Source organism: Teleopsis dalmanni, chromosome 1, assembly GCF_002237135.1.
Source record: "Teleopsis dalmanni isolate 2A chromosome 1, ASM223713v2, whole genome shotgun sequence".
Classification (NCBI taxonomy): domain Eukaryota; kingdom Metazoa; phylum Arthropoda; class Insecta; order Diptera; family Diopsidae; genus Teleopsis; species Teleopsis dalmanni.
Window position 1 is genome coordinate 22307171 of NC_051846.1, and position 12837 is coordinate 22320007.

The following is a 12837-nucleotide window of genomic DNA, read 5'->3' on the forward strand; positions in this document are numbered from 1 at the left end:
GTAGAGAAATCTTTTTTTCAGCTAGACAGATCTGAGGCTGCTAATGGCCTAGAAAATCATCTCGGTCATCATTCGCCCTTTACTAATATGAAACTACCTGACGTGATAGACTGTTGTTGCTAGCTGGATGGGGCAAATAATTCTTCTCACATATTATGTGACTACTCCGATTCACAAATATATAAGTACATGAGGGGTGAATGAAACCACTGATAATTGCATTACATTTAATATGTTTACTATAAATATTCATTCATTTTCAATTCTCTTTTCTATTCTCTTTTATATTCTTTTCTATTTTTTATTATAAGTTTCTGTATTTCGATTATTAAAATAAAATTCAAGCAGAAGATACGTTTAGAACTAAACAGATTTTGTATATTATAATAATATATTATATATATTAATATTAAAAATAATTAAGATAATAATATATTATCTTATAATAATATGGAATATACATTTTATGCAATTCTTATCAATAAAAATTTATTATTATATTTAAATTAAAGTTAGATTTTATTAAAAATATAAAAGTAATAGAATAAATTTTTACTTAAGCAGACACTCGTCGGGGCCCAACCCTTGTTTGTTCCTGAAGTGTTTGGGATTATAAGCATTATTGGGATTATTCACGAAGAGAGGTGGCTGTTCTCAAGAATATTATTTTTCAATGTATTGAAATATAAACTAGTATATATATAAATATATTTACATGATTTGAGTAAGAATTTAATTTAGAACGTTTGTTAAAAAGATTGTTTCTGTATGAAGCAACACAGAAGCTAAAATACTGAAATAAATATTAACTTTTATTGAACAAAGAAATAAGTGCAGGTATACTTTTCCTTATCAAATCATTTCAAAAATGATCAGAAGAACGTGATGTATATATAAATAAATCCTATTAAAAATTTGTGAAACGCTGTTACACTAAATCGAACTTTAGTTTTTAATTTAATTTATATTCAAGTCAATACCTCGCAGTGCAATTAAAAGTCGTACATATTTCTATCAGCTTGAGTAAATAAAAATATTTTTAAACATCTTTTTTATTTTTGGACGTAATACCGATTTAATTAACATAAAGTTACGCTACCTAGAAGTAGGTCTTAAAACGAATGAAAACAAAAGTCCATTAAAATTTTATGCGTAATACTAGAAAGATACTTTTGTTACCTTATTTATTTATAAGTGCATAAATATATAAATATAAATGATATTAAAAGTGTTAAAATATTTTGCATTGAATTCTGAATGCCTTTGATGTATGTGACCATTAGCTTCAACCTTTGAGTCAATAAATTGATTTTTTATTTTTTTTTTTTAAGTTACTCATATGCAAAACTATTTCAAAAATTGGCAGTAGAACATGACAGTAGATGCATTGGCATGAATTTTAATTAAGTTGAAATTAGTATGAGACGATTCCTAGGGTTTCATATAATTTTGAAGGTTTGATTCGAAATATTTTGTATATAAATTCACTACAAAATATGAAGTAGGCAACAGTTTTCATAGAACTTCTTCAAGTAATCAACTGAAACATAAAATTGAAATACAAAATGTTCAAATTCGTAAGTGCCTAAGGATTACTTAATAGTTTAAAAAGGATTTGAAATAGTATTAACTAAAAGTGAAAAATAAAATATGATTATTAATAAAAAAAATTAAAGAAATTATTAAATCAAGTTAAAAAAATTAGTAAAATTAAATTCTTTGATGAAGTGTGCTATTAAATATTAACTTAAATTTAATAAAATAAATATAAAATATAAAATCTAAATATAAAAAATAAAAAAATAAATATATAAAATTATAAAAAATAATATACATATACAAAATAAATTAACACTATTTAATACATAAAATAATTAATACATAAACGAGACATAATAAACAAATAAAAATTCCAAAAACTACCATATATTGTACTTGTTAAAGAAATTGTAATTAATTTATTGAAATAAAATTTTTCACTATAAATTTGTGATGTGTGAATACTTATGGTTTATTAAATTTTATAATGATTTGTTTAATAAATTATTTACATAGGTATATATATAACCTTTTATTTCTTCCTTTACAGTTTGCTATCTGCTTATTTGCAATTATTGCTAGCGTTGCTGCCAAGCCAGCATTAGTGGCTAGTCCATTCGCATACTCGGCCTATTCAGCTCCATTAGTTGCTGCTTCGCCTTACACTGCAGCATACTCCGCCGCTTATACTGCTCCTTATGCAGCTGCATACTCCGCATATCCTTATTCTGCTGCATACTCTGCTTATCCTTATTATGTTTAAGAACTGACTTTCGTTATCACAAGGACCACCTCAGATACAATTCCATACTCCAACCAGACCGAATATACTCTTTAATATGTTAAATATTAATTCTAATATGATATATAATTACTGTTAATACAAATTTTATTTTTTATATCTATATTTTTTCTTAAATATAAACAATAAAAAAACGATCAATATTATAAACACTAATTCATTGGGTTTTAATTATTTTTGCATGTGATAGAAATACTAAGTACTAATTGTTTAGTGTAGTGACTATTGTATTTTTAACTTTTTGGTTAGGCTGTACTTTAGTTTTTTGCAACATATGGTGTAAAATAGAGTCTTTCGCTCTATTTAACGCCATTACTTCTATGCTCTTTGAAACGGAATATAGATGAAGATTTACAGAAAATGAGTAATATTTTGTAATTATTCTTTAAAATCAAAACTTTAATTCAACAAAAGAATACAGTTCTGTTAATAGCATTAAATAGTAGCAGTAAATTGCTTGTTGCTAGCACTATTTTTCTTTAATAATTATTTTTTTATATAAAAGTGCCTAAGAGTGTTTCTTAGTATTAATTATTTTGATGTAAACATTTAAATATGATTTGAGATCGTTCTTCAACATTTTTGACATCTCTCGTAATGAGTTAGGGACAATTAAATTAAGTACAAGTTTATAATACAGTCAAAATGTTATAGTATTTAAAAAAAAAATTTAAATGGTTTATGTTATAAAGTTATCTATAACTTATTGGAAGGAAGATTGCATAATCCAGTCTTTTTGTGCTTCTTAAACTTCTTATGATATCAATTTTTATTCTCAGTACAAAGTGATCCAAATTTGTAAATTACAAAAAATATTAATGTAAAGCAGATCGCCATAATTTCATTAAAATAAGTTGGTAGCAGTGTAAAGTACGTTTATAGTGCTTACGTCAGTTTTTTTGTAATTTTACTTTTGAGTGCTCAGCGAAAGCATAAAGCCATTATGTTAGAGCTTCTAACAAGAAACTTATCGATATTAATGGAGCATAGCGATATTTGATTGCCTTCCAGTAGCCACAATCACCTAGTTGTCATTATTCCGAATAAGACAATAGTTGCACTAACAAGAAATTGATGTCATTCTGCGATATAACATTCAGCGACTTCGATTGTTTCGTGATATCGTTAAATGGCTAAGTGTTATCGTTAGAATGAATGACGATGCTTCAGCATAAAATGTATTTGCAGTAACAATTGGAGAAATAAGATGTTTCCGTGATTTCTAGTGAAGTGGTCAAATTTAAAAAGTCGTAACTGCATCTGATGTTCGAAAGTAGAGAAGACTCGTTCACAGTAAAGGAACCCCGACAGGAGTGCTACCTTAGGATAAAACCCAATAACGTGTTGTTATGGCCAAACATACATGCAGTTTTTTTTGATTTATTGACTGTTGTGTACATTTTATATCTTTTGAATTAGATGAGACAGTTACGGAATCTGTTATATAATACTTACTTTTTCGGCGTTTATAAAGTTGTATCGTTTTTAACTGAGTCTAGTAGGCTTTGTTAAGCAACACCGACTTGCTGTCGGCAGTGGGTAATGCCAATTAATGTCAGATCATTTTTCATTTCATCGTTTCATTTTTTTCCACCAGCGAATACTGAATCATATAAATTAACAGAATCACTTAATTCTTTCAATATATGGACCTACTCTACAGCTTTTTCCACAAACGAGTATAGTGACTCTATAGATTTTTTATGGAAGCACGAAAGGTTTCGAAGACCAAAAAAGATCTCGACATTGTAGGATACCTCATATAATTAAGCTTCTTGTGTAAATTGGCAGGAACGTAGGTTGGTCACACTCTTGATCTTTCGAAAAATTCTGGTTTCATATACTTATAATTATCTGCCATCCCTGTTTCTTTTTATCAAAAGTGTTTTGTCATAAAACATATCAGAGATTCTTAAGAGATTTGTAAATCAAGATTTATTTTTGTTGGGTAAGGTTTTCTTTTCTGAACCACCTACTTAACTTTAAAAATCATTTATAAGTAAGATTGTTTTTTTCGTTGAATCTATAGGCTGATATCATTTTTGATTTTTACCTTGGTGTTTCGTGTATGTGTACCATGATAAAATATTAATTTATATGGGACAGACAAAATGCTATTTGCTTGGAAAAAATATTTAGTACAGTTTATTGTATAAAATCTTAGTACTAATACATATAAGATAAAATAACAAATAATGAGCATTTATGCAGCTGTACAGTCATTTTTAAATAATTACAATTACTCATATATCTATGTCCTCATCATATTTTATCAATAAAAACTGTTTGTTTATCTAGCATTTGTTTACGTTCTAAAAACCAGACATTAACAACGCAGCTTTTATTTAACAAAATGTGGATTAAAGACGTATAATTCTTAAATTTTTCCTATACTTAAAGTCTGTTTACAAAGTGTCTCAAGTTTCGGATTCACAGTAATAGAAATCGTATGATTATAAGATACAGATTATGTGATTCATTAATGGATGCATCGCACTTTAAAACATTTTTGTTTTATTATATAAAAAGTCATATAATACTTAATATGAAGTATCTAAGGGAAAAATTTCTTCAAGTTGAGTCACTTCAGAACTTATTTTTGTTTTAAAAGCTTTGTATATAATATTTCTAATAATAATATACGATAATGACTATCAAGTATATATTTTAGTTTAAACTGTTTAAATTACTGAAAAAAATGAAATAGAGAAGAGGAAATCAAACTGTCTATCTAATAAATATACATTTGACCATAAATTCATTTGAACAAAATCTATAGAAATGAATATGTAGAACACTTGTGTACCAGATACAAATATATAAACATATTAAAAAATTAATGTATTTTTAAGTTTTTAATTACTTTATTTGTTCAGTTCAATTATCTAATCCTTTATCTACGAAATTTAGTTTCTTCCTTTTCATTTTTTAAGAACAGCTACTGCTGGAGCAGCGGAGTATACAGCTGGTGCAGCAGCAACTACTGGAGCGGCAGCATAGGCAGCTGGAATAGCAGCAGAGTGTTGTATTGAATGGGCAATATAGCTACTGGCATATGGTGCTACATAACCGGCGCTGTAAGCAGCAGCGACTGGTGCAGAGTAAGCCAAAGGTGCAGTGTAAGCAGCAGCAACTGGTGCACTGTAAGCAGCAGCAACTGGTGCAGTGTAAGCAGCAGCAACTGGTGCAGAGTAAGCCAAAGGTGCGGAATAGGCAACAGCAGCTGGTGCAGCAGCTAATAAGCCAGGTTTAGCAGCACCCAAAGCACCAGCGAAGAGAGCCAACATGCAGACAGCGAACTGAAATTATATATATTATATATTATATATTATATGACAATTTAAAGGATAAGGAAAGAAATATATATAAAATTACCAATTTGAACATTTTGTTTGATTTTGTTTTGCGTTGAATTGTTTGTAATATTGGAAGTTACTTTAGTTTTTGATGTTGATTGCTAGCGATCATTGGGTTTTATACAGTTTTTTTAACACTATAGGTAATAGGGAATGATTCATGACATAAAATAAAAAAAAGACAATGACAGTACACGTCTACGTTACCTTTCAAGACCTTTGTTGAGTTTCAAGTTCAAAATTTTGCGTGCTTTTAATCATTAAATTTTTGGGTTTTTAGTGCTATGGTTGTGTGTCCAAAAAGACTTTTGTAAGTTTAGTACATATGGTATATGTTTTGACTGATTTTATAAATGGTTTTATTTTAACATTTTTAGTTTTTTAATTATAGTAATGATATTGATTATGGCATACTTTAAAAAGATTGTCAAATTCGGAAGTACAAACATGTGGAGTAAAACTGTTACAATGAATTGTTACATGAATTAATGCATATTTAATAGTTTTTATTAAGATCTTATAAGATAAACATAAAACATCATATATTCATCACGAAATTACTATATTATATAATTTTATATTAATATGTGTTTCTATTAAGTTTAGATTTTAATGCATAAATATTAAAAATCTAAGTCTAAGTAACAACCATCTGTTCCAAACCATATATTGAGAAAGTCACTACTTCTCCAACTTTTTCAATAAATGGTATTAAACCATATTATCATTTATTTTAAAATATATGTATTGTCTTTAAGAGATGCGAATTTTATTAAAAGTTTTATTTTTTTTATCAGCCTTCGTAGAAGAAAATAAAATATTCTTTTTAATAGTCAAGCATGGGCTAAAGACAATGCTAGAACGCAACATTCGATAGTATTAACTTTTTGAACAATGGAATAAATATTCAGGATTAAATAAAATAAAAAATAAAATATTTCCTTAAATTTTTTATTTTCAAAAAATTTTTTTAAATGTCTGTCTGGACAATCTATTTAAAAAATAAAATATTTATTAAAAATTCATATAATATAACCATATTTAAGAATGTTCCCATATTTAGGTTTACAAATGTTTCGAAAAACATTGCTGTAAGGTGAAAAATTGGTTAAAAAATTATTTCTAGGCATTATCTGGTACGATCGTATAGCCTCAGTAAAACTAACAAAAAGCCGTAGTGAAATAAAAATTGAAAAAGTGTCATGAAAGGATTATCAAAACTACATAGAAAAAAAGTTTTACAACGAGATATGAGAATATTTTTATGAGATAGAAATATTTTGTTCAATATTAGGGAACTTGATTGAACTTTTTTTTTATTTATGTCTGTGTGAAAAGAAAAGATAAGAGTGTTTATCATATGTTCTGTTCACATAATTAATATATTTTATTAATTATGTGAATGAGATTACTTTAAATTTAAGCCTTAATCTTTCTGACCAATATTAATCCGTGGAACTATGTAGCATATAACAAGCCTACTTTCTATGTATAAAAAAGAAAACTAACCTATCAAAACTGTAATGTTTATAAAACTATGGTGTTTTATTAAAGTAAGTAAATTAATTACAAAATAGAAAATAATACGTATATTTTTTTTATTTTTTAATAAATTACAAATTAGGCACTATATAACGAAATACTTTTTATAAGAAAGGATAAAAGAATTATATGCGAGCGGTTTTCTAAGAAAGGGGCACAAATGTACGATGCTGGATCCTGAAATGGAGGCACGAATCATATTAAAATAGACTGACATTCACATAACTTTATTTATATTTTTGACTTTAGAATCAGCTATTACATTCATGACACTTTGTTAGAAAACACCCTGTTTTTAATATTTGAATGCAATTTCTCTCAAAATTCTTTTATTCTTTTACTCGAAAACACTTTTAACTCATTAAATTAAATCATACAACTTATTATATGACTTTCGATTTTTTTTAAGTATTAATATACGATTAAATCTTTTGGTCTTCCATACTGAATTTTAATCATTGACCATGACTGTTTTGTATTTACGTGATTTAGTACAAAGTAATGCAAATTTTGTGCTAAGAAATCTTTTATTCAGTTTAATGACTCTTAGCTGATCGTCACCTCTGCATACTAAATAAAAATAATTCAGTATTAAAAAAAATTGATCAAGGATGTGATTGAAATTAAACAAAAAAATAAGCAAAATATTTGGCAACTATTAATAATTAACGAAAAAATTGTGTATAAAAGCTAAAATTTCGTAAAATTCTTAGCATTAACCAAAAGTAAAACATTTTGAAAGCATTTCAAAAAAATTAAACAAAAATTAAACAAAATGTTCAAATTGGTAATATAAACTATTTTATTTTTCTATCCTTTAAAAATTTATATAATAATTATATAATTTTAGTTCGCTGTCTGCATGTTGGCTCTCTTCGCTGGTGCTTTGGGTGCTGCTAAGCCCGCTTTATTAGCTGCTGCACCAGCCGCCGTTGCCTATTCCGCACCTTTGGCGTACTCTGCACCAGTTGCTGCTGCTTACAGTGCACCAGTTGCTGCTGCTTACACTGCACCAGTTGCTGCTGCATACACTGCACCTTTGGCTTACTCTGCACCAGTTGCTGCTGCTTACACCGCTGGTTATGCTCCCTATGTAGCACCGTATGCTAGCAGCTACACTGCTCATTCAGTACAACACTCTGCCGCTTTCCCAGCTGCCTATGCTGCCGCTCCAGTAGTTGCTGCTGCTCCTGCCGCCTATTCAGTTGCTTCAGCTGTGCCTGCCGCTTATTCAGTTGCTCCAGCTGTGGCTTCCGCTCCTGTTGTTGCTGCTGCTCCAGCTGTATATTCCGCGGCTCCAGCTGTTGCTACTGTTGTAAAGAAATAATTTATAGTTTTTAATTAGGCAATGACGGATCGATGAATAAAATAGAACAAAATATAATGAAATGGTCAAAGTAAAATTTATTTCTGTTTAAATTGGCTCAAAATCTAAAAGTAGTAAACTTTATTCCTTTATTCCTTTCAATGATCGCTATTTTTCTTTTTTTTTTATATTATGTGCTCCTTTCAAGAATCGCTATTTTCCTCTATTTTTTAGTATGTGCCATATTCTGTGAGACGTTTTGCTAGACTTATGGTCTTCAGCTTGTACTTAGGTAATCTTCGATTTTTCGACGATGTATTGTGTTGGTTTTCTAGAATTCCGTTTAATCGGAGTGAGCCAAAATATGCTCAAATTTATGTAAGTTAAAATCATTTATAAATTAAAAGCAAGTAAATTTGCTCCCTATACAATATTATTTCGGAGGAGATAACGTCATGCTTTCGCTATTGGAATATACAATTTAGTTGCAGACTGTACGGTTTCTTTTCCTTATACACAAATAATAGGAAATTGTGATGCCGTGAAAATTTTAAAACAGACATTTTAATCACATTCTAATCGTTCCAGAAAAACCACAGAATATTCTGTACTATTAAACTTTAACATATTCATCTCTCCTAGCATCTATAGCAGTGAACTTTCTTCTAATCTATCCCATGTGAGCACACAAATTCTCTACTCACATTTCTACAAGAGTAAACAGAGCTAAGCAGTATGTAATTCGAATTGAATGCTTAAGATTTACATATACAGCTCAAAACTTGATGTGGACGAAAATGTGTCCATCTGGTTTCTCCTAACTTGTGTTATAATTGAGTTAAAGCTCAGTTACTCGGTACGTACCATAAGAACTTGAATGAACTTAAGCGAAAGCAAAATTCACAACCAAACATACATGTGCATTTCGCTTTGACTTAAGTTCGTTTAAGTTCTTACGGTACATACCGACTAACTGAGCCTTAACTCAGTTATGACACGAGTTATAGATATAATAAGCATCTTACGGTATGTACCAACTGAGCCTTAAGTCTCCTATGATTTTGGACAGTATTTGTTGGACGATCTCTTTTGTTTACTTCTTGACTCGATTCCCCTATCGCGGGTATTAATAGCGGGTATTTATTAAAGTTCAAAAAAAAAGTTTTCTGATCCAAACAATGGGTATATTTGCTTCCGTCATATCGAGTTAACATATATTTACAACTGTGCTATAGCTGTCGGAACTTTAGGAAGATGGGTTTTTATGCGAGTGCAGAAAAACATCATTCTCTTTATTCTAGTCATTTTTTTAAAAATGATTTTAATGCGTTTAAGCAAACAAAAAAAAATATTTCCAATATTGTTGAATATTCTAAACAAAACATAAACTCATTTTCTTATTCTTACAATGGAAAAATTTAAATATAATCTAAAACATATGTTCTCATTTCTAATTACTTCACTAATTGAACTAATTTCCTTACTAAAATAGTAATTACACTTAAGTATCTATTAGAGACAAAGAGACCATGTAATTGTAGACACGTAGCGTACGCTTCATTATGCAATTACATTGACCATCCTTAAAAACCTAAAATTAATTAAAACCGTTGCATTGCGATTTTCGTTTCCATAGAGTTTTCCTTGTTTATTTGTCTAAAGTGACGGTGTGAGTCTTTAACCGCACCCTGAAGTGGTGACGTATAATTAACCGGCGGCCTTTGTATATAAAAGTATCTGTGCATTGAGTGGAAGTAGAGCTAATTTTGTTGTTATTTAATTTTTTGAATTGATCACGCTTTTAATAATTTTCTTATATTATTGTATATCTTAACCAAGTAAATAGCTCTATAGCAATTATGTATTTTATTAAACCAACTTAAATTTATTGAAGTCAACAGCAGCGGCAATAAAGCTAAGACCGCCTAAGTATTTCCCAGTGCTTTGGTGGAGAACTCGGCGGTGAACAATTTTCATTATTTTTTTTTTTACCTACGAAAGAAGTTGAATGAAAATAATTTAATTCACATTGGCGGCGGCGTCTGATTAGTTGTGTTGGCGATTTAGTTAACATCAATAAACTACGAAAGGCTTTATCATTTAATATTTTATAATAATTCTTTAATTTATTTTTAATTTAATTTTAAAGTGCAGAACTTCGCACCACAATTAATTAACTCCACCCGACTAGAAACTTCATTAAGTTTGAAGCGAAATGAAGTGTTTTGCATGCTCAATGCTTCTAACTTCACTTCACGTTTTTAAATTAAGTTTTTAACTGATTTACCTCAGATTTTTCCGAGTTATTATGGCGACTTTGTTTACTTTATTTAATGTATTAATATATGCAGAAATCTGCTGGATTGATTCGATGCTATATAATTAAGACAATATTACTCATTTTAGGCATTTTAACAGCAGGTCAAGATTTTGACTTTTAATAAATTTTCCCACATTTTGTAAATCAATACGTTAACTAATACATGTGCCACTCAAACTTGGATTTAGATTTTTGCTAATGATTATTTTCCCATCTCTTAGCAAATTGATGCCTTAGAATTCCATTATTGATATAGTACTAATTTTTATTACAGATAACATCAATTGTATGTACAGAAATCTTATTATACTGTTTTTTAGTATCATAGAAACTAATTAAATTTTAGTTTTACTTAAGTGTTCTTATGGTGAGAATCCATAGTGGTAAAAGTCTCTCAACTAATCATAGAAACTAATTAAATTTTAGTTTTACGTAAGCGTTCTTATGGTGAGAATCCATAGTGGTAACGTAAGTCTCTCAACTAAATTAGGCACATTTAAACTCAAATATTAAGTCTGATAGGTTATAGGGTTATATTACCGTGAAAGTAGCTTTGCTGAAAACGAGGTACCTTATCAATATTTCCTTCGTATTATTAAGTTCAGCTGGTCGCGTAATATAGTATAGTCTTATTTACTGACTCTTTATTATTTTATTGTAACTCAGAAATAATCACATGATAATGACTCTGTGTTAACTGTCTTCATGAGTTAAAATACCTAAGCCATAAGTCAATAAATAACATTTATTAATAAAAAAAATGAAGAGGAAATGTATAACTTATGTATTTTTTGTAATAAAAAAAATATCATAGAAGAGAAAATATATAGCAAAAATTATCAAAAAAATAAAAATAAAAAGAAAAATTTTTCATCAATTCATATAGTCCACAAAATTTGTTTATTAAATTGAAAAATCCTTTATTTTCCCAACAGATGGGTTTTGTATCTATATCTCGCGTTATATTATACATTTTTTTTCTTAAAAACTATTTATTACTGTTAGCAACAGACCAATATGTTTTAGAAATACAGATAGCACTATCTTCATTAAGCGAGGTTTAATGGCTAGCAACCTACATACTGGACATGCTAATGGATTATTAATTTAACAGCCTCACATGTGATGCATTAATATAGTTAAGTCTTACTACGTTGCGAGTCCGTACTGGCAAAATAACAGCATAAGTCCTCACATTATGTTACGTATATAAACACAAATATAAGGACCGACGGGTTATATTATTATCTTTTTCCGCATAACTCGATTTGTCTGGTCTCGTAAAATAATAAAATCTGACTTACTAAAGATATGTATTAACATCGTATATAAACACAAATATAAGGACCGACGGGTTATATTATTATCTATTCCATATTACTCGATTTTTCTGGTCTCGTAAAATAACAAATTCTGATTTACTGAAGATATGTGTCTACAACATTAATAAACAATTCAAAATATTTTGTATAAGTAGATCTTCGCATAAGCAGGTGATCTTCAGTTGACATCGTTCAACAGAGAAGGAGAAGAAATCATTTGATCTATATTAACATGCACTCGAAGCCCTAGAAAAAAATTGTTTCCGCTGACAAAAATGTGTTTTGACGCTACATGTTCCGAGTAGGAGTTAAAGGAACAGTTGTACATATACTTATACATAAATAAACAGCAATACATATGTACTAGTATATACATATATACTCACATTTATTTACATATACATATATATATACTTATAACTTACATACACTTATATATTACTTGTATATGTATATACTTTACAGTAATTTTCTTGATCTCATCTGAAATAAAGGAAAGTCGTTGCAAAAAATCATTTTTTTTGGCATTATATGTTCCAAGTAGGTACAGAATATGTGTGTGTGTGTGTGTAAAAGAACGAATACATATACGTGTATATATATACAATATTCCTTGGCGATGCTTTACATTAGTTGGTCCTACCTATTTG

General features: G+C 28.8%; 2 protein-coding genes across 2 annotated transcripts; one reads left to right on the top strand and one right to left on the bottom strand.

Moving 5' to 3' along the window:
* The first annotated feature begins 1516 nt into the window (after positions 1-1516).
* LOC119678119 (cuticle protein 16.5-like) lies at positions 1517-8610 on the top strand. The gene is made up of 4 exons (XM_038089790.1): positions 1517-1577; positions 2090-2296; positions 7994-8026; positions 8090-8610. The coding sequence occupies exons 1-4, from the start codon at positions 1566-1568 to the stop codon at positions 8564-8566; spliced, it is 729 nt and encodes a 242-aa protein (XP_037945718.1). The 5' UTR covers positions 1517-1565; the 3' UTR covers positions 8567-8610.
* Positions 5242-5743, bottom strand: LOC119663816 (vitelline membrane protein Vm26Ab). The gene is made up of 2 exons (XM_038073442.1): positions 5717-5743; positions 5242-5640 (listed from the first exon to the last, which is right to left on the bottom strand). The coding sequence occupies exons 1-2, from the start codon at positions 5726-5728 to the stop codon at positions 5263-5265; spliced, it is 390 nt and encodes a 129-aa protein (XP_037929370.1). The 5' UTR covers positions 5729-5743; the 3' UTR covers positions 5242-5262.
* Positions 8611-12837: the final 4227 nt, after the last annotated feature.